This window comes from Trichosurus vulpecula, chromosome 3 (assembly GCF_011100635.1).
Source record: "Trichosurus vulpecula isolate mTriVul1 chromosome 3, mTriVul1.pri, whole genome shotgun sequence".
NCBI classification, from domain to species: domain Eukaryota; kingdom Metazoa; phylum Chordata; class Mammalia; order Diprotodontia; family Phalangeridae; genus Trichosurus; species Trichosurus vulpecula.
Genome location: NC_050575.1, coordinates 156914699 through 156935936, shown reverse-complemented (window position 1 = coordinate 156935936; position 21238 = coordinate 156914699). Strand labels below are relative to the sequence as shown.

General features: G+C 40.9%; 1 protein-coding gene and 1 non-coding gene across 3 annotated transcripts in view; both read right to left on the bottom strand.

The window, feature by feature from the left end:
- Positions 1 to 1730: 1730 nt before the first annotated feature.
- On the bottom strand, positions 1731 to 1803 carry TRNAM-CAU. The gene has a single exon. It is a non-coding gene; the product is annotated as a tRNA-Met (tRNA).
- Positions 1804 to 14155: 12352 nt separating this feature from the next.
- Positions 14156 to 21238, bottom strand: part of RSPRY1 (ring finger and SPRY domain containing 1) — a 63365-nt gene continuing 56282 nt past the window's right edge. The window contains exons 16-17 of one of the 2 annotated variants that reach the window (XM_036751736.1): positions 16761 to 16865; positions 14156 to 15690 (exon numbers count right to left, since the gene is read on the bottom strand). In XM_036751736.1, coding sequence (XP_036607631.1) covers positions 15594 to 15690; positions 16761 to 16865 — 202 coding nt within the window. In that variant the 3' untranslated portion in view covers positions 14156 to 15593. The remainder of the gene's footprint in view (positions 15691 to 16760; positions 16866 to 21238) is intronic. The other variant, XM_036751735.1, reaches the window with a different exon arrangement.

The following is a 21238-nucleotide window of genomic DNA, read 5'->3' as shown; positions in this document are numbered from 1 at the left end:
GGACAATCAGTGGTAACTTTGAAGAAACCAATTTCAGTTGGGTGATGAGGTAGGGAGCCAGACTGAAAAGAGTTGGGAAGTCAGAGAGAGTAGAAGAAGTGGGATGAGTATAGACCAGTGGTGTCAAAGTGAAATAGAAACAGATCCCCGAGGACCAAATATTGACTTGGAAAGCCACAGATTTACATTATCTATGTTGTGTTGTATTTTTATTTTGTTAAAAATTTCCAGTTGCATTTTAATCTAGTTCAACTGCACTCAGGAGTTTTGCGGGTGGATTGTAGCCAGCTGGCCCCAAGTTTGACACCTTTGGTGTAGACAACTTTTTCTAGGAGTTTGGCTCTGAAAGGGAGGAGAGATGTGGGAGTGGTAGGAGCACGACAAATGTTTGATGAATAATTCCTTTCTCATATCTCTCTTGCACCTATGTTTGACTTCTCCTCTGCACTTAGTCCTTTTAAAATGTGTATTTTGGTCAATTTTGCATAACTTTTAAACTATAAGCTTCTGGAGGGCAGTGACTGAGTCTTAATTAATCTTTGTATCTCTATCAAACAGCACTGTGCACATAGTAGGTGCTTATTAAATGTTGAATGAATTCAATTAAATATCTCCAAAACGAACAACCTTCAACTCCCTGAAAGAAAAAGGCTCACACGGCCTCTCCTAGAGTGGGTCGTAGCCCTCCATGCATGGTGCAGTTGTGACCCAGTTTTTATGTGAGAGACAAGCTTTTAAAGTTTGCCAGGTTGTGACCAACTCTTAAGGGAGATTAACTCCCAGGAAGGCCATGAACCAATCAATGAATCAACAAGCATTTATTAAGAACATACTATGTGCCAGGCACTGTGGCAGGCTTTTGGGATACAAACAGAACAACGAGACAGTACCTGCCCTCAAGGAGCTCATATTCTTCTAACAGAGGTCAATGATGTAGAGATCAAGGAAAGTGTAGTATCAGAGAAGAATCAGGATGACACGGGGTCAGAATTGGTGGGAAGAAGATGTGGAGAATCGGACGCCATAAGGGGTCAGAAAGGATTAACTTCCCTCACAATTTGGTCGCAACTTGGAACAAATTTTAAAAGCTGCTTTCTCACAAAAAGCCTGGGAACCTCTCCGGGTTAGGAGAACTGCACCCTAGATGAAGGGCTGCAACCCACTCTTAGTAGCTATCGGAGAGTTTCTTTTTGAAGCGAGTTGGACTGTCTTTCTGGTTAGACCCAGCGAGAAGAACCCTATGCAGAAGTGCATTTCCTCTGGGCAAAGAGAAAAGGGGCTGGTGGTTTGAGGGGTTACGGAGCAGTGGGGGAAAACCACAGGGAAAGTTCACGTTCCATCTGCCCTGGCCAGCTAATCCCTGAAGAGCGGTCGAGTGAGTTGAGGGGGGTGGGGGCAGGGGGTCGGGCAACTTCCGAGTAGTTTTCTCATAAATGAATGAGATTTTTTTTTTTCTGGAGGAAAAAAAACGTGCAGGGATAGGTAGCAACCACTCATTTACCCCTTCAATGCTCACCTCCACGCTTTCCCTAGTGTTAGAGACGAACCTGAAAGGTGAAGGGGCTAGCTTACTTCTATCTATAATCAGTGATTAACTTTCTCTAGAGCAAACCAAACCACGTTTCCACTTTCAGACATTTCTAATTGTTACGAACTTTCCCCTCAAATCAAGCCTAAAGGGCCTTTACCTCACTTTTCAAGAGTCTTCCCAGAACAAAAGCTAATGCGGATGCCCCGTGTGAGGATCGAACTCACGACCTTCAGATTATGAGACTGACGCGCTACCTACTGCGCTAACGAGGCTCCTTAGTGCACAGCCCCCTGAGCTTCCATAAGTCTCTTTACATCCTGGGACTGCTGCCTTCTCCCCTTATCTCTCAGCAGTTTCTGATTTTTGTCTTTTACTTACTCCCAGAGCCTTCCCTCCACCAACCTGATTCCCCACCCACCGCAGGTAATCCGCGGCACCTGCCCGAACTCTCACTAGCCCCTAGACTTGCTCCTTCCTCACCTTCAAATCCGTCTTCCCTAAACCCCGCAAATCCCTTTCTTTGTACGTCCCCTGCCCTCCATTATACGACACGGTGTGGAACTCTCTCGCTCTCAAGAATACCTCGCTTAGTGCACTTACCTGTCACATCTCCTCCCCAATTTCCTGGTAAACTCCAAACCCCACTCAGGCCCCCCTTCCCCCCCCCCCCCCCCCCGGCTTCCTTGGGTTTGGGGTTTGGTTTTTGGTTGTTTCCTCTTCCCACCCCCTCCCCCGCAGGGACCTGACCTGGCCCTAGTCCTGGTCCTGGTCCTGGTCCTGGGTAGGGGGAAGGGGAGGTGGTATCCCTCCATCAGATTCAGATTTGGGGCAGGTGAATGGATACGTTAGTGGGCTGGGAGTGAGAGAGCTTCTCTTGGGGAGGCGCCTCCTTTTAATCTCATTACCTGCCTATTCTCCCCCACTGCCAACTCTGTCTTTCCCTTAAGTATTTCATTCAAGGTGGAGCCTCAAGAAAACCCAACCAGAGGCAAACAACTTGGGGGCTGGGGGGGGGAGCAAACTGGACCAAAATCTGACCGTCTGACGGGATAGAGCAGAATTTAAATACAGCCCCCTCCCCCTAGCTCTGTCCTTTTCTAGTCCTGGAAAACAAACTTGGTTTTTCCCTAGTGCAGCCTTTTTTTTTAACAATGATTTTTAATCGTTATAAAAAAAAAAAAGTAAGGTAAGACTGGACTCCCCCGCCCCCAGGATGCTAATAAAATAAATACGATTGGTCTGGGAGACACTAGCCGCCGCCACCCTATTCCTCCCCACCCCCACCCCCCAATTTAAGTAAACTTTCTCATTCAATAAGTGGATGAACTCAGTTCTTTGATCTAGTGTCTAAGAGTTGTTCAATGGTTTCAGTCGTGTCTGACTCTACATGTGGGGTTTTCTTGGCAAAGATACTGGAGTGGTTTGCCATTTCCTTCTCCAGCTCGTTTTACAGATGAGAAAACTGGAGCAAACAGGGCTAAAGAACTTACTGTAGGGTGACCCAGCCAGTATATATCTGAGACCAATTTGAACTCATCTTCCTGACTTCAGGCCCGGCTCTCTAAGCCTCTTAGCTTCCTTTCTGTCATTCAAATTATATTGAATTAATTTATCAATATAAATATAGTCAATCAAGGTTCTGTGTGACCTTGGCCACTTAACCTACAAGTGCTCATAAGCAATTCTCCAAGACTGTATATTGCAGAGAACGTGCTGGGGAGATAGTTGGACAGAATTTCCTATACACCAATGAAATCCAGTCCTTATACTACTATTAACGTATCTCCATCCTTCTTCAGATAGAATGTAAACTCCTTGAGGGCAGGGTCTATTTGTTTAGAGAAGGGGTTTTCTTTTGTTTACACTCTACTGGGTCCTAGTGTTTGTATCCCACTATGTGCAGATTTTAAATATTAATAAATATTTGTTGACCTGTTGATTTGTTTAGTTGAATTGAATCCGGATTCTCAGGTCTCCTTAGCTGTGGCTGTTTTTTCTCAGGTCGTTCACTGTGAAAGAATTGATACCCCGCCCCCCCCCTTTTTTTCTTACTGAAGAACAGTGTTGTGTGTGGGTTGCGCTTTAATGCTAGCTGTCAAATTATGTCCCTTCCTGTTCTCAAATTCTGAAAATATGGTAGTGTTCAATTCTTTGCCTCAAAAGTCAAGCGCACCTGGGTTCAAATCTTGTGTCTGTATGTATTCCTTGCTTTAACTCCTAGAAAGTGAAGGGAGCTGGACTAAATTATTTCCAAGGCCCCTTTTTAAGACAATCTATTAAGACCTCCAAAATCTCCAAGAGAGTTAGTTGTTGTATGCTATAGAGTTGAGACAAAATCTTATCTCACTTTTTAATGCTCTAATGTCTGAATATGTGACCTAGGAACTAACTTCACTGAAAGTCACAGGCTTCAATATAATGGAATGCATAATTAAATAATGTTAGCCACATTTCATGTGAATTGTTTGAAAAATACATTCTACTCTGCCACAGGCACTGGGAATTGCCAAGGATATTTAGCATAATGGGTATGAAAGTGCTTTGAAAAGTGTAATTCACATGCAAGGTGTCACTAGCATCAAATTTTAAATGAATCCATTTCAGATTAGGGAAACAGAACAGAAAGATAGAAAGAAGTCTTTTATGTGTTTGTGTGGGTGCCTCTGCCTGTGGGTATTGGGGGATGGAACAGAGTTACAGTCATATGACAGTTTTTTTAAGTAGAGTAGTTGGTCTCTAACCACCAACCCTCACCCAACTCCATAATCACTAGGTGTCAAAGAGATATTAAATTAACTGGAGAAATAAAGTGGCCACTGGGTAACCTTTATGGGTTATAAACACCTTTCTGATTACGGCAAGAAGGAAACAGCTATGATTGGCTAATTGAAAAATTAGCTAGACCCCTGTGGGCTTTAAATAGCTAAGCGGTGGGGATTTGAAAAGTTTGTAGAAGAGGCAAAGGAGAAGAGAGATTTTCTTTCTCCTTCTAAATAGGCTATGGCATCTACTAGTAACTTGCCCAGAGTTTGTAGGTCCAAGAGAGCGGTAGGCAAAACTGAGGGAGCAGAGAAGAGACATACACTCCAAACAAACATAAATACAGAAAGGCAGGCACTGAAAGGAGGAAGTAGCTTTGAGGAATGAGACCCCTGACACAGGGAGGAGAATTGTGTAAAAGAGCAGATGACAAACTAACCCAGCAGAGACTGCACTTAATACAAGCCTCCTGAGAACCCTATGAAGAGAAAAAAGACACACACCTTGTAGTGCCAGGGATTATGGGTTACCTTGACCACATTTTTTTCCTTGTACATACCCTCACAGTGCTTTGTAACCAATGTCCACTGTTTGTGGCCACTCTTCCCACTGATGATGCCTCAAGCATTTGTGACGGTAGACTCAGATTTATGTGATGGAAAGTCTTTGTAGCTTTTGTTCTTGCTATGTTATTTTAGTGACTGCCTTTGTTAAGAGCTGTTGGCTGTTAGGAAGGACGTCAGTGGAAGCTCATGAGCTAAACTATACGTAAAGATTCCAGCAGGTGTCACTTTGACTTAGAAAACCACATATTAACATTATCTATGTTCTATTGTATTTCTATTTATTTTGTTAAATATTTCCCAATTTTATTTTAATCTGGACCACACTGGGGAGTGTTGTGGGTTGCAATGTGGCCTAAAGTATTTGACTCCTCTGATGTACTCTGTCTCCCTATTGTTCTAAAGAAAAGGCATAGAAGGCAAACCCTTCGATAAGGATCAATCAAGCAACAAGCACTTGTAAAACACCTACTGTGTGCTACCTGCAGGGGATACAAAAACAAAAATGAAACAGTTCCTGCCCTTAAGGAGCTTATGTTTTATATGGTCTCCTTGCATTTTATACTTTATATTTTTAAAAATAGGAATGAGTTTTTCTCCAGCTTTGGCTCCTATTGTATTGGGGCTCTTCAGTAATATAGCATTCCCGATATCACTAAGTTTCAGCTGTGAAGATATGGTATGGGGTCCCAGACCCAGTGGGGCAACATAAGGTACAGAGGGTAGTATCACTAGTTGGGTACTAGAGAAAGAGGGTGAGGCTCATTTCTTAGAGTTGCTACAAATGGATCTGCTAGCAATTACCAATAAAAAGAGATCCAAGAACCCTCAGCAATCAAGGATACATCAGAGTAGACAGAACAGTCTTTGATACAGTTGGCTACATAAGTTACCTAAGGCACAGGGGGGCTTACATTTAGCCTAATCATGCTGACTTGCTTGCAAAAGGGGGTTTCCAAAGTTCATGGTAAAGGGGAAAACATAGAGTTAGTCACCATCCTCTGGAAAGTCTGGGAAGTCCCAAGTCATCAACCCCTACACCGGGGTGCTTATGACCAAGCAGAACCTCTCAAAAAAGGGTCACCCTATCCACTTTTCCCCTCCTACACCCTCCTAGGGTAAGGCAGATTGAGTCCAGACTGTACCCAGAGAAACAGGGAAGTGAAATTCTTTTAAACTCTACTATTAAAGCCTACAATCAAATCTAACTCATCCGTAAGTACTGATTTTAGTGATTAGATAAAACTCAATTACTAATTAATAAATGAAATGAAATAAAGTAGGGGGAATCAATTTTTGGTTTCACAGAGTCCCACCCAAACCCCAGGATATATCCTGTATATAACTTACTTTGTATATTTCTTTGCCTGTTGTCTCTCCCATTAGACTCTAAGCTCCTCAAGGGCAGGGACTGTTTTTTGCCTCTTTTTGTATTCGCAACACTTAGAACAGTGCCTGACACACAGTAGGTGCTTAATAAATGTTTATTGACTAATATAACTGAGGACCCCACCCTCTGGGACGAGGCAGAGGAAGTTGGGAGGGGTGATGACAGCAGGCCCAAAGGACCACTGTTAGGAAGAAGCCCTACTTCCATGTTAGACCACTTAGGCAAAGCCCCAGTCACCCTATCCTAGTTATGATCATCCTGCTCCTGTTATGGTCCCTTCCTCCATCTAAGACGTCCATTCTGGCTCTTAGTAAGAGAATCACCTAGGAGATTCTGTCCTGTATATAGAGCTGGCTGTACTACCTTTTTATTTCTTCTTACATTCTTGGCTCTTAATAAAGAGGGTGTCATTTTGGAGGATCCTGGGTTTGGGCTCTTTCAGTAGCTTTAGTACCCTGTGTGAAAATGTTTCCTTTGTAGAACTGATACATTTTTCCTCTTGCCTCAAAGGGGTTACAGAATGAAAAAAAAAGTTCTATTTTATATTCTGACATCGTTCACCACTGGAAAGATTTTTTAGTGTTCCTAAGATCCCAGATCTCTATGACAATGACAATGATATGTGTAAATCTATTCCCTTGACCTATGGGGAGAACTCTTTAAATACCCACCCTGCCAAACTCTTCCTATGGTAGGATAACCAGTAATCTCAGAAACTGGGCAAGCAGCATGAACCCTCAAATACAAATCTAAAGACAAATTCAGTTGAGGGGGGTGATAGTTAAAAAGACTACAGGACAGAAGGCCCCATGGTCAGGGTGGGGAGAGATGCTAGGATATTTCCTCATGGTCAGAAAGTGAGAAAACCGAGAAACTCCAGGACCACTGTTGAAGGAAGGTGACGGAGAGGAAGCACTTCTGGTAGCTTCCTTTTAACTAATTATTCGTAGTAACTGGGTTCTAAACTCACTTGTTTCCATTCTGCTGTGCTCTGGGAGGACCCCAGCCTGGTTACAGCTCTGCCCTGGGACTTGTACAGAGGAGCAGGGCCAAGAACTCAACCTGGAACTGAGATGTCTGGAAGCAACTGGACCTGCAAACAGAATGGAGTCTCCCTAAGTGATATCCAGATGTTCCTCATGGAGGAGGTAGAGATAAAGAAGGAGGAGCAATGTTGCTCCCTGACCATGAGAGAGTAGGAAGTGAGACCTGACCATGAGAGAGTATTTTTATTCTTGTCTTATAGAATCAGCTGGGGAAGATTTAACTCCAGATACTAGAGAATTTCCCTGCCTTCCCTTCCTAGTGGAGAGAGTTGGACTGTTTGGTACAAAGTGTTGAAGGGAGGGAGCAGATTTCCTATTATCTCTCCTCAGCCCTTTCATAGGTGATCTCTGATGTCAAGATCCTCAGTCTAGGGGAAAACTCATCTGGGGGGGAAGCAGGGAGAGTCACTAAACTCCAGTGGCTCCAATTGCTTCTAGGAGCAAATACAAAATATTCTGCTGGCATTCAAAGCCCATCATAACCTAGCCCCCTACTATCTTTCCAGTTTTCCTGCACCATACTCTCTAACTCCTAGTCTTCAATCCAGTGACTGGCCTCCTGGCTGTTCCATGAATAAGATGCTCCATCTGTGTTCTGACTGTCCCCCATACCTGGAATGCTCTCCCTCCTCCCCTCCAACTACTGACCTCTCTGGCTTTCTTTAAGTTCCAACTACAGCCTCATCTTCTACAGAAAACATTCCCTCTTAATTCCAGTGCTTTTCCTCTTTTACATATTTCCTAATTATCACGTATATAGCTTGCTCTGTATACATTTGCATGTTGTCTCTTCCTTTAGATTGTAAGCTCCTTGAGGGCAAGGACTGTCTTTTGCCTCTTTTTGTATCCACTTGGCTTAGCACAGTGCCTGGTAAATAGTATCGGATAAATGTTGATTAGTTGATGAAATATCAGAGTCTACACAGTAGCAATTGGACTGCAGTACATTCTGGATAAACAGGTGTAGAAACATTTTATTGACATTAAGGAGCCAGGAGAAAAGGGAAAGGACTAAGTCCATTCTTGTGCCTCATCTCATGTGGGATAGGATGTGTGATTTGTCTTTGAGCTGAGCATGTTTCTTCACCAGTTTCTCAAAATGGAGACATTTACTTGTCCCCCAGAAGAGAGTGGACACGTAGATGAAGGGAGTTTTCTACTTTAAATGTTATAACCATTAAAAGTTAATAAAGTACACAATATTTAGCTCTCTCAGCTTGATACAGCAGGCCTATTTGCAGAAATTCCTGTAACCTCTGGAATGACACCCAGGCTCCTTAGGTGGGAGGCACCTAGTAGAAGAATTCTACTTCTGAGATGAGGGCTAGATGGGGAGGGAGGCTAGACATGGCTAAGAGGGAGTCAACTTCCATTACTGAGGGGAAAGAATTCATTGTAGTGGTTGGCTGGGGGTGAAGTGGAGAGGGCTCAGGGAAGGAGGAGCCAACTCTTCTCTTCTTCATACCTCCTTCTGTCTGTGGTGGTGCGATCATCTGTGAAAACCACAATCATCCTGGGGGGAGGGGAGGATGGGAATTCCTGGAGAAGCATTAAGACTCATTGGATTAGATTCTGCTTTGGAGAAGCTTGCACTATGAACTTTTTATTACTATTTGGGGGAGGGGTGTTTCATTTTCATGTCATCCTTGACTCCTTTTCGATGGAATTGTTTTCTTAAAAAGTTTTAATAATGTTTTTTGCCTTTATATCACAGTTAGTCCACTTCCACATTGAACTTTCCCTTGTGGCAAAGAAAGATATCAAGCTATGCAAATATACAAAGAACATCAGATACAGAAATGTGTTTGACTATGTATGCAATGCATTGTCCCAGCAGCATTCTGTCACTGAGCTGTGAGAGAAGAGGTATGTTTCCTTGTCTTGTCTCCAGGACCATGAGCTAGAGGGGTCCACTGAGGCTATCTAGTCCAACTCTGTCTTTTTTGCACATGAGGGAACTGAGGCCCAGGGAGGTTGTCACTTGCTCAGAGTCACACAGGTAGTGTCAGAGGTGGGATTTAAACTTGGGTCCTCTGATGCCAAAGTCAGTGTTTGTTAGATAGAGGACCCCAAGAGGAATAAGACTTGTAAGCCTCATATTGAACCACACAAGACCATCAGTCCTCTTATTCTGTCATATTGAGTCCCTTCCCTAAGGAGGCCTTGCTGCCAATTCTGAAGGGATGAAACCTCTGGAAAACAAGAGAGTGAAAAGAAAGGTCAATGGGACCTAATACAGGAATCTGGAACCAGCAAGGCCTGGCGCCAAGTCCAGTGTCTCACTGGATGCTAGACCTCCTGATTTTTGTACCAATTCTTACTCTGAATTGGAGTCAACTTTGGTCTCAGGGACAGCTTTTATTGTGGATACCTTTCAAGACTGCTTTGCAAATCTTTCCTCTGTGCTACAGATCTTCAGAACATTCATTTAAACACCTATTGTGTGTACAGCACTGTGCTAGAGAAATAGTTCTTTTGATCAATTTTCCTTATTAAAAGTGAGTTTTTAAAATATGAAAAAAAGATAAGATTGGGCACTTTCCCCTACCAAACATGAAATGGGGGGGAATAGGATGACTGAATGGAACTTTTTTCACATATAACATGGAGGGAGTGCTGGGAGAACTTTCACATGGTGGTGTGTAGTCATTTACCCAATGGTTTGGTTAAATAAATTCTTTCCCTCTTTGGGTTTCCAAGCAGGCTCTCAAAAACAACCCTTTTTCAAAACAAAGGGGATGTGATCTATCCATCTGAGTTCTTATAGGAAGGTATTGGCTATGACAAGTGTTCTGTCTACACACACTAATACCACACTGGGGATTGGGGAAGGGGTAGATGCTGACAAGATTCAGCTGGAAGAATGGTAGGAGATAAAGGGAGGTACAGTAAACAAAGATGAAACCCATTGGGAGGGCCCAGGTTATAAGGGAGACCTGAGGAAGCATCAAGGAAAGTAATTTCCAGAGGAGAAAATTTCCCTCATGAAGGCCTGGAATCAGAGGGACCTGAGCTCAAATCCAGCTTCAGCCACTAAATAGCTGTGTGCCCCTGAGCAAGTCATGCAGACTTCTTCAGCCTCACTTTCCTCATCTTTAAAACGGGGATAATAGCAGTATTTATTATTTGTGAGGACGAAATGAGATAAAATCTATAAAGTGCTCTGCAACCCTTAAAGCACTATACAGATTGCCACATTGCATCTGCTGCTTTGCAAAAAAAAAAACAAAAAACCCAGGTCAGGTACCCCCAGGTGTCTGATCCCCAACGTTCTTGCCTCCTTTTGTGTCTTTCCCTTTTGACTGTACACTTCTTGAGGGCAAGGACTGTGTTAATTATATCCCCATGGCCTAGCACAGTGCCAGGCACATAATAGGCGCTTAATAAATTTTTATTGGATTGAAATGGGTATAAACGATAGTTATTATGAAATCTGCTAATTCAAGAACTTAATTTATCAAGGCTGTAACTTATTAAATCCTTAACAATGTGCAAGGTACTGCATCATATTGGCATATTTGAAATCTTGTTCTGGTTTTCCTCATGCAATGGGAGGTTTGTCTTTAAGAGCTGGCCACCTTTTTGGAGTGAGATACCACCTGAAACTAAGCAATTCCCAAGGGGGCTTGGGTTAGCCTTAGGAGAGATCAAAGGAGAGGAAGACAAGAAGTAGAATGAGACCAGAGGAGCAGGAAAGAAAGGGGGAATGAAAAGGATAGAGAAACAAAAGGGTCATGTGGTAGGAAGGTAGAAAGGCCATCCAACATCTTTTGCCCCGGTGAGACTTTGGCACCTGACTCTGGACCTCCCCAATCCAAGGCTTTTTAGTATGAAAAGCTATTTCCTGCCTCTTTACCCTAATCTAAACACCTGTGGAGTTTAGCGATGGGAGCTGGGTTCCCTGTCCTAGGCAATCTTCTCATGGCTTGGTCATGGGAAGTTACCTCAGGGGAAAACTCTGTGATATTCTTTTTTGGGCTATCCTCTCTAGATTAGCTAGGAAGAGGCATCCCTTTCTCCAAGGGACAAAGCTCTCCAGAGTGGCATAGTACAAAAGAAGTACAACTTCTGTTTCTCTGGCTGTTGTCACTCAATTACCTTGGGCAGGTCACTTTAGATCTTTCTGAACCTCACCTTTGCCATCTGTACAATAGAGATGACAACATCTGCCCTATTTTCATCACAAGCTGATTGTAAGGCTCAAAAAGGAATACTTTTTGAATAGTTAAGTGCAATTTATAAATGGAAGAGATTCTTCTAATTTTTATTAAATCCCTAGGAGAAAGAGTATGGATCTACTCTGTGTGCCATTATCCTTCCAACTCTGATCCTATCTCCTCCAGTCCTTAACGTTTGTAAGATGTCCACCCAACATGCTTTTAATTAAAGAGTGGATCATTCCACAGAAAAGAAGCTTCCCCACAGTTTAAGAGGCTCTCCAGTCCAGGACAAGCACACCTATCCCAACTAGCTCATGGCCACGCTCCTCTGTGCAACTTTTGAAACATGGCCATTCAAACTAGATCTGAAGGTGTAGGCAAATTCTCAAAACTGTAAATTGTTTTCTGCAGGGAGTGGTTATTTAGGGTCCGTAAGGACCAATCTGTCCTCGGGGAGGTATATTCATAGTTTAATAAAAATGTAGTTATGCCTATCTGGTATATTTTACCCATTTGCAACATAGGCAAGAAACACAAAAGCAAAACAAATCTCTGAGAAGCCAAGAGTCTGAAAGGACTCTACCACAGAGTCCAAGCACTAAGGCTAAGGTTCATAGGATCCTCATACACAGCCTACATTCTCTTTCTTTACATACAATTCTAATAAGCCTGGGGATTTGCTTTCAAAGCCCAAAGCAGATTAGAAGGGTGGGCTTGGCTGCTACAGCAGACTCACAGACAAGCAGCTACATATGACAGAAAGGAGAGAGAGAGGAAAAGGTAAAATAACCAGACATAGGACTTTATAAAGCACTGTGTGGTCTGGGGGAATCTAATTGGGGGAGGGGCGGAAATAGAGCCCCACGTATTGGCATTCTTTAAGGTGACCATTAGTCATCAGGAAGTTATGTACAGTGCCCTCAGTTTAAGAATGGAAAGAATTAAGTGATATAATTGAATTTTCAGCAGAAATGGCTAAGACTGAAAAATGCTTTGATGTAAAAGAAGATAAACTCAGTTACCCAGAAAATCTTTCCTCTTTAATCAAACTGGATTACTCTGCCTCCACCCATATTGAGCTGAACGGACACAGGTCAAAGACCTGTTGAGTGCACTGATTGAAATGAAGTTTGGTAAATCACCAGTGATTCTTAGCCCACTGTACACAGAGAATAGCATTCCAAATGTCATATCAAAAAGTCATCTGAACAACTGGAGACATGCACAGAGGGTCTTGGCACCACTGCAGGCTCAGAACATCTCAGAATGAGCCAGGTCCCTCACAAACCTTTCCCATCAATTAAATAAGTTCATTTATTTTCTGCTGACAGAAGCCTGTCTACTTCAGTCATTCCATAGTCCAGGCTTTTTCTTTATAACAAACAAGCTCTTTCCCCTCTTCATTGTTCAAGGGTTGATAATGTACTTCTCTGACTTCCAGTTGTGGGGGAGGGAAGAAAGGGAATAAGCATTTATTAAGTGCTTACTGTATACCAGGCATGTACTTTACAAATACTGTATTTCATCCTTACAACCCCTCTAGATAGGTGATTACATGAAGAAACTGAGGCAGATGTAAGTTAAGTGACTTGCTCAGGATCACATGGCTGACGTGAGACTGGATTTGAACTCGGGTCTTCCTGAACCTAGGACCAGTGCTCTGCCCACTACCTCACTGCCTATGGTTATGATACACCAGGACCCACTGGATAAAGACTGTATATATGTATGCATAAACTTTTTTTTGGTATCATGTGTATAGGGAGCTACTACCTGTTACAAAGGCCCTCTACCAAGGTACCTTTTCTGAAACTTAAAAGAGTTTGAGAGAGCTGCTTGGGTCACTGAGAAGCTGGGTGACCTGCTTGGGATCACATAGCCGGTATGAGGAAGAAGCAGGACTGGAATTCAGGTCTTCCTGATTCTTCTCTATTCACTACAAAACGCTGCCTCTTAAGTGGATTATTTAGGTGTTACTATTTAGGTGATGGCATTGTGAAATTCTCATGGCTTAAAATGCCATGTTATCATGGATTTAGTCCTTCAGTATTGGATACTAGGTGCAGACAAACTGATTTGTTTCTTTCTACTACAAGGCCTAATTCTTCCCACTTCTCCCTCCATTTTTCTGCCTCTTTCTCTAGCAAAAAGGACAGACTTCTAAAATCAGGAGTATGCTGGTCAATATATAACAACTGGATCTCTGGGGGGAAAATGTAAGCACAACTCACTTTAACTTGTGTCCTGATTTGGAGCATTTGTCAACTTCTGAAGTGTGAATGATCACACTGAAAGTCTAACAATGACTCTCATGAGCAGGTTTGAGCTGGCTTCATATACCCTGCCTAAAACGTGCCTCCTGAAGTGCCTCCAACGTTTACCCCAACTCCACCTGTAATGCTTCCTGGTCTAAGGGCTGAGCTACATCTAAGAAAAGTAGATTTTATTAAGAGTAAAGCTCAAGGGTAGGCTTTTCCAAAGAGTATACTGGCAGTTTCTTTGACTAACCTCACCTCAGCTGCTAACACTTGCTCATCATCCCTTGCATCACCCCTGTTCTCTTCCTTTCCTTTTTGCAAGGATTTGTAAGGTCTTGGAAAGCAGCATTATCAGCAGCTTTCTCCCCTTGTCTGCCCCACCTCCAAAATAAAAGGATGAGAACCTCACATCTCAATCTTAGTAGCATGTACCAGTGAAGGCTGTCAGACCTTTGTCTGCAAAAAAAAAATGAAACAAATACTTTATTTATTTAATACAAATTATCATATTCACCACAAGCTAAGGGAAGAACATGAAATTTTAGAGTTTATGGAAGACTGAAAGTATGGGGAAAACCCATCATCCCAATTTACAGGAAGAAATGAGCTCTGTAATAGCACAGGCTTCAGGTTACTGTCACTTTATAATCTAGAAGGGGTGGCAATGAGAGGGAAAAAAGAATATGCATCCAATTTAAGACATTGTAAAGCTCAGAAGACACCTTTACTGTTCAAGTATAAACTCAGTAAGTAGTTGGCATAAATTAAAAGGCAACTGCTGAGGTACACCCTTATAAAATAAGTACTGTGAATTTACAATTCTACCTTCCAATTTTCTGGGAGAAAAACAAAACAAACTCTTGAAGATCTTCATCAGAGACCCAGAGAGGGACTTGTACTTTTGATGAAGACATAGTCAGCAATCCATGATTGAATTTACTATTCAAATAACATGTATTTATTTAAAAACAATATTAATACGTTTTTCAGAATTTCCTCCAGATCTTTTGAGACTATTAGTTCAAAAGTTTCAAATGTACATTACTTTCAAAAACAATACTGATTAAAAAAAAAAAAACAAAAAAAAAACAAAACCAAAAAAACCTGATTGATGGTACCTTAAAAATACCCTAAATAGTAAATTTTCTCCAGTCCAGCATTGTAATTAATGTAAGAATTCTTCCTGCACTGGTAAAACATATTATTTCTTTCACAAAATGCGGGTACTGAAATTGGATAAAAACACTATGAATGTGAAAATACCACCAATTTTCTGTGTTAAAAAAAATTAGAATGTTCTTTGGAATCACTGAGATATATCAAAAATTTGGATTTTTTTTTTTTTACAGTCTATGCACCTTCTTTTGGGTCCTTCATGTAGCTTGTAGTAAGACATGTTTATTTTTAGTTTTAGGGATTCAAGTCTTGCAGTTCAATGTTAACACAGTCTCTGACCAGCAGGAAGTTACACTTAACCAAGAAACACTGGCAGACTATTTCTCCATAATGGCTTCAGCCAAAAATAAAGACTTTCATGTATGAGACAAAACATCCTGTTTTAAACAACTGAATGTACTGAACATGTAGGATTCCAGTGCAAATTCAATTTCGGCACTCATGTGGGCAGTGTCTCCTGGTATCTTTCTCAGAGGGACTCAAGACTCAGCCATAGCGTTCAGCTCTCCTTGTTCGTAAAAGAAATTTCCCAGCGCTGCCATCCTGGGTTAGGTTCTAAAGGATTTTGTCTTAGACAAACTACTGCTTAGCGTAAAATCTGGCCATGGCTATAGTTTCAATGTGCGCACAACTGGTTAGAGATGTTTTTCCTTTTCAGACATTGGCTGGAATTGATTAAAAATAAGTCTGTGTTGCTTCTCCACATGTGTCATGAAATGTGAGAAATCTGTCTCACCCTAGACACTATTTCTTGTCGACACAATGGGCAAGTCTCCAGTTGCAAGGCACAATCCATGCACAGGTCACTGAAGAAAGAAAGAAATACCAGTTAAGACCATATTCATATTATTGCATTCAAAGCATTAGATAGGGCCTGATCATATTCTCTAATCCCACCTAGGGCTTATTCCTTACATGGACACATAATGTGACCAGACAGCAATGGGGAACTGAATTCAACTTGTCAGAGACCACAGTGTACAGCAGCCATTTCTTCAGTGATGTCTCCACTTTTGTGCAGTGGCTAAAATCTCAAGCAGGGGACTCTGCTAAGTCAATCTCAATTCCAGGCCTTTAAGGAAAACTTCCAGCTGTAAAGGTGCCTGCCTCTTAATGATAATAAAAGCTCACATTTACATAGTGCTGAACGGTTTGCATGGTACTTTATTCATCATTTCCCTGCAAGGTGAAAATGATTACTCTCCCCATATTTTACAGATGAGGAAACAACAGACATTGCTTTTTCCTGTGCATATACCTTCCTATGGCTGCTTCTTTACCCCAGCAACATTTATGCCTATGGTTCTTTCTAAGGCTGCTGCCTTTGGCCCTTGAGTTCAAGGCTGCCTTTGACAGGGCAGTGTGGTATAGTGGAAAGTGTTCTGAGAAGCAGCAATCAAATCTTTCTCTTTTCATTTCATCTTGCAAAACTGGAATTTCTGTTAATTAGGATGCGCCATCTATTTTTAAATATAATTTCAGGGATCTAGGAAGATGCCAGAAGCCTGATTGGTACTACGATACTCACAAGTCATATCTATAGAGTGCTTTAGAGTTCATAAAATCCCATTCCTTGAAGCCATACTGAATGAAAGGTAGTCTGAATTCTACTATCCCCTTACACAGATGAAGATGCTGAGGTTCAGAGAGGTGACTTGCCCATCTCACACAGCTCTTAAGTGTCACTTTCCTTCTGTATCGTACTGTCTGTCTCCCTTTGTTATTAGTCCTCCTTCGCTATCCTCACAGAGAGCAGAGCAAACCGGAAAGTAGCTACGGGAACACTGTTCTTAACAGTCACAAACAAAACAACCAAGACTGGACTGAAGCCTGGAAGTCTGCCAGACTCAAATGGGCTTCTGACAATCAGTCATACCTGTGTCCACATGGCTTGAGTTCTGTGTCTGCTACTTCATCACAACAAAGTGAACAGCAGTTTTCTCTGATACTAACTTGCTTCAACAAAGCAAGACGCCTGTGCCTGAAATCAAATGAAGAGGCCGCTTGAAATTGAAGAGAATACACAATTTATGTGGAACAGCAGCACACCGGAAATGTTCAATAAAGTCAATAAACAGAAAAAGTGATTGGCAAAATTGTGCTGAAAATACAGCCCTGAAGAAAAAAAGTGGCCAACGTAGATAAAGGGCTATTCTGAGCATACTAGAAATGTATCCCTCCATCCTTGTTGCCAATAACTTGAAGCTGGGAAGAAGGAAATTTAGGATAAATAAAAGGCAATCTTGATCTATACAGTGTATAACAAACTTTTGGAATCTATTAAAGCTAGATAGGGTGCAGGATAAAAATACAACTTTAAAATTACGGATGACAGATTTACCCATGTAACTCTTAAGGAAAATTACAATTGTTTGGAATATATCCCTAACCATAAGTTAGAGTAACTGCTGATCCCTAACATGGCTCTTGGTGCCTGTCAGAGTGATTTCTGGGCTGAACTCCAGTGCTGGTTCAGTGCCGCAATCCTAATGTTCTCATATACTAGTGGACAGCCTGGGCAGATCCTATGGGAACTTCTGGTTCTGACTTAATCATGCAGCCTCACAGCCACACATATTTAGATAAAGCAAGCTTTTTAGGTATAAATTAATTTTGGCAGTATTGTCATTTTTATTATATTTTCATGGGCTAGCCATGAGTAATGAATATTTCTCCTTTTAAAATTTTTTTTATTTCTTTAAGGAGCACTTTGTAAGTGAATCTATACAAGTGTTTTGTGTACTTTGGTAGGCAGATCCCCAGACATTTTATACGTTTGGAAGTTATTTGGAAGAGGATTTCCCTTTCTGTTACTGCTTCTTCATTATTATATAGAAATGCTATTGATTTTTGTAGCCGGCAACTTTGTGAAAGCTACTGTCTCATTCAGCATCTTTGCTGATTCTTTTTTGCCACGTGTACCATCATATCATCAGCAAACAGAGTTGGTTCCAACTCCTCTTTACCTACCTTTATGTCTTTGATTCCTTTGTTTTGTCTTGTTGCTGGCATTTCCAGAACTATATCAAACACTGGTGAGGAGAAGGTGTCCTTGCTTCACTCCCCAGCATTCAATTTCAATTGTTTTTGCTGTTTTTTCCATTAACATTGTTGTAGTCATTTTACAAAATGTTTTCCTAGTTCTGCTCACCTTACTTTGCATCAGTTCATGGAACTCTTCTCATGCTTCTCCATATATTCATCATATTCATGGTTTCTTATACTGTAGTAATTTTCCTCTACATTGACATACTACAATTTATTTAGCCATCCCCTAAAAGATGGACATCTACTTTCTTCCCAGTTTTTTGCTACCACAGAAAATGCTGCTATAAATACTTTGGTGAACATGGAACTTTTCTTTATATCACTAATCTCCTTGAGGGGGTGTGTGCCTCTCAGTGGGATCTTTAAGTCAAAGGATATGGGCATTTTAGTCACTTTCTTAGTATAATAACAAATTGCTGAGAATGTGCTTCTTAAGTAAGAAACACTTTTAAAAAAAAGTTGAGGTAGCATGGCAGCGTGGAAAGAACAAGGGTTTGGAATCAGAAGACCTATGACTGAACCCCAGCTCCACTATTTACTAGTATATGATCTTGTTACTTCCCCTTTCTAAGACTCATTTTCCTTGTCTGTAAAATGAAGGGGTTAGACTAGAATCAACTAACTTCAAGTCCAGAACCAAATCTATGACCCTATGTTTTCAAATTTCTCTTTCAGAAAGAAACCAGGTCATTTCTTCAGGTGTATGTTCAAAGAAATGCTTGAGTCATAAAAAAATGATAAGAATTCAGAGAAACATGGAAAGACAGTATGAACTGATGAAATGTGAAGCAAAAAAAATCAGGAGAATGATTTACATGACAACTACAATAATGTAAAGGAAACCAACACTGAAAGATTTCATAACTGATCAAAGCAGTGACCAGTTTTGACTTCAGAAGAACAATGGTGATGCATGCCTCACCTCAGCCTCTTAGAAGAGATGATGGACTACAGGTGAGGAATGAGCCATATGTTTTCAGACATGGCCAATGAGTTGATTTGTTCTGCTTGACTGTATTTGTTGCAAGGGACAGTTCTACTGGGGTGGGTGTCATTTTAAAGTGATTAGTGATATAAAAAAGAGTATCAATACAATATTTTAAGTGACAGGAAAAAGAAACCCAAAACAAAAAATCTGCAGGTAGAGGGAAGTGCTCACCTTTCTCCCTTCCCAAAACACCTAAACAGCATGAAGGGCTTCAGGAAGAACCAGCAGTACCCTGAAGAGGCTATTAAAATTAGGCCTTCTGTTACATGAGGTCTTCCTTCACCAGTACCAGTTTTATTTTATACATCTCAAAACTATTGGGCAGTTTTAGTACTAGTAAATGCTTGGCAAAAGGGTGAGACAGTGTAGGAGAATTACTTATGTAACTGTTTTTACAGACAAAGCAGGTGCTCACCACATTTGCTTATTTTATATCTTTTTAGAGACCTACAGGTCTAAAGCTATATGCACACAGTGGACCTGGCAGACTGAGTTTACTAATATGTTACCAGATAACCAGCTTTGTTGTTATGACAGGCAGTGCATTAGCAGTAGGAGTGTTCTTAATGACATAGGCCTAAGGCAGACTTTCTCTTTCAAACAGAAAGCTGCATTTACCACAGTGAAATGGTCTTAAACTAGAAGTAATTACTCAAAGCAGCTGGATTCTTTCACCAGCTTGTGGAAACCATGTTCATTTCTCAAGGAAAAGAATTCAGCAGTTGTGAGACAATTAATGCCAATCAGTTCTTGTCAAATTAACAGCTATGAAAACTGTGCTGAGAGGGTAGTCATTGTCCCAGCAATTGCTGAATACTGCTGGCATCTTTCCTATGCCACTCAAGCTACTTAAAGGCATAAATGGCAAGCTCATCAAATTTGCAGATGCCACAAAGCTGGAAGAGAGAGCTAACATACTGATTGACAGGATCCAAAAAGATTTCAACAGGCTAGAGCATGGGACTGAATCTAATAAAATGAAATTCAATAGAGATAAAAATAACACCTTACACTTGAATGAAAAATCAATTTCATAAGCACAAGATGGAGGAGGCATGGTCAGAAAAAGTTTTTAGGAAAAAAGATATGAAGGTTTTATTGGTTTACAAGTTCAGTATCAGTCAGCAGCATGATATGGAAATTAAAAAAAACTCATGTATTCTTGGGCTGCATCAAGAGAAATTTTTCTGAGTAATAAGGAGATGATAGTTCTACTATTCTCTGTCCTTCCTGGACCTCAATTGGAATATTTTGTTTAGTTATGGGCACAATAGTTTTTTTTTTCTTAATAAATTTGTATTGACGTATATATATGCATATATATTTGTATCACTTATATTTCCTAATGTATCCCTTATCCTGCCAGAGAGTTATCCATTATAACAAAGCAAAGAAGAAAGAAGAGAAGGAAAAACAGTTTAGCAAAACTAACCAACACAACAACAACAAAAAAAATCAACATTATCTGTAATGCTCTACACTCATACTGCTTCACCTCTGCAAAGAAGGGAGGGAGGCTATTTCTCCTACCTCTTCAAAGAAACAAGTTTAGTCATTATAATTTCACAGCATTCAGTTTCAACTGTATTGTTATTGTACTTTTCACTTATATTGTTGTAGTCATTATGTATATTACTTTTGTGGTTCTGCTTTGTTCACTTTGCATCAGTCCACTAAAATCTTCCTGTACTTCTCTATATTTATTGTTTCTTATAGTATAGTAATATTTTTTTCTTTCATATACCACAACTTGTTTAACCATTCTCCAACTGATAAGCATCTACTCCGTCTCTAATTCTTTGCTCCTATGGAAAGTGCTATTATAAATATTTTTGGTTTAGGGGATCTTTCTTTTTGTCATTGACCAACTTGGGGAATATACCTGAGCATGAGATCTTTGGGTTAAAAGGTGTTTCTCAGAATAAGACCCAATTGCTTTCCAGAATGGCTGGACAAATTCACAGCTAAACCAACAGTGTGTTAATGTAGCCATCTTTCTGCAACTTAGGTGCCACATTTTAAGAGGAGAACTGATAGAATGGAATGTCCAGAAGAGGACAACCAGGATGATGAAGGCCCTACGTCCATGTCATATGAAGATTACATAAAGAACTGGGCATGCTTGGCCTGAAGAGTCAGGGGAAACATGCTAGATGTTTTTATAATCTGAATGGTTGTCATGTGGAGAAATGAATATACTTTTCTGTTTGGTTCCAGAGGGGAGAACTAGAAAAAGCCATCTGAGGAGATTTCAGAAAAATTTCCTAACAATGAGAGCTATCCAAAAGTGAAATGGGGTGACTCTCAAGAAGTGGTTT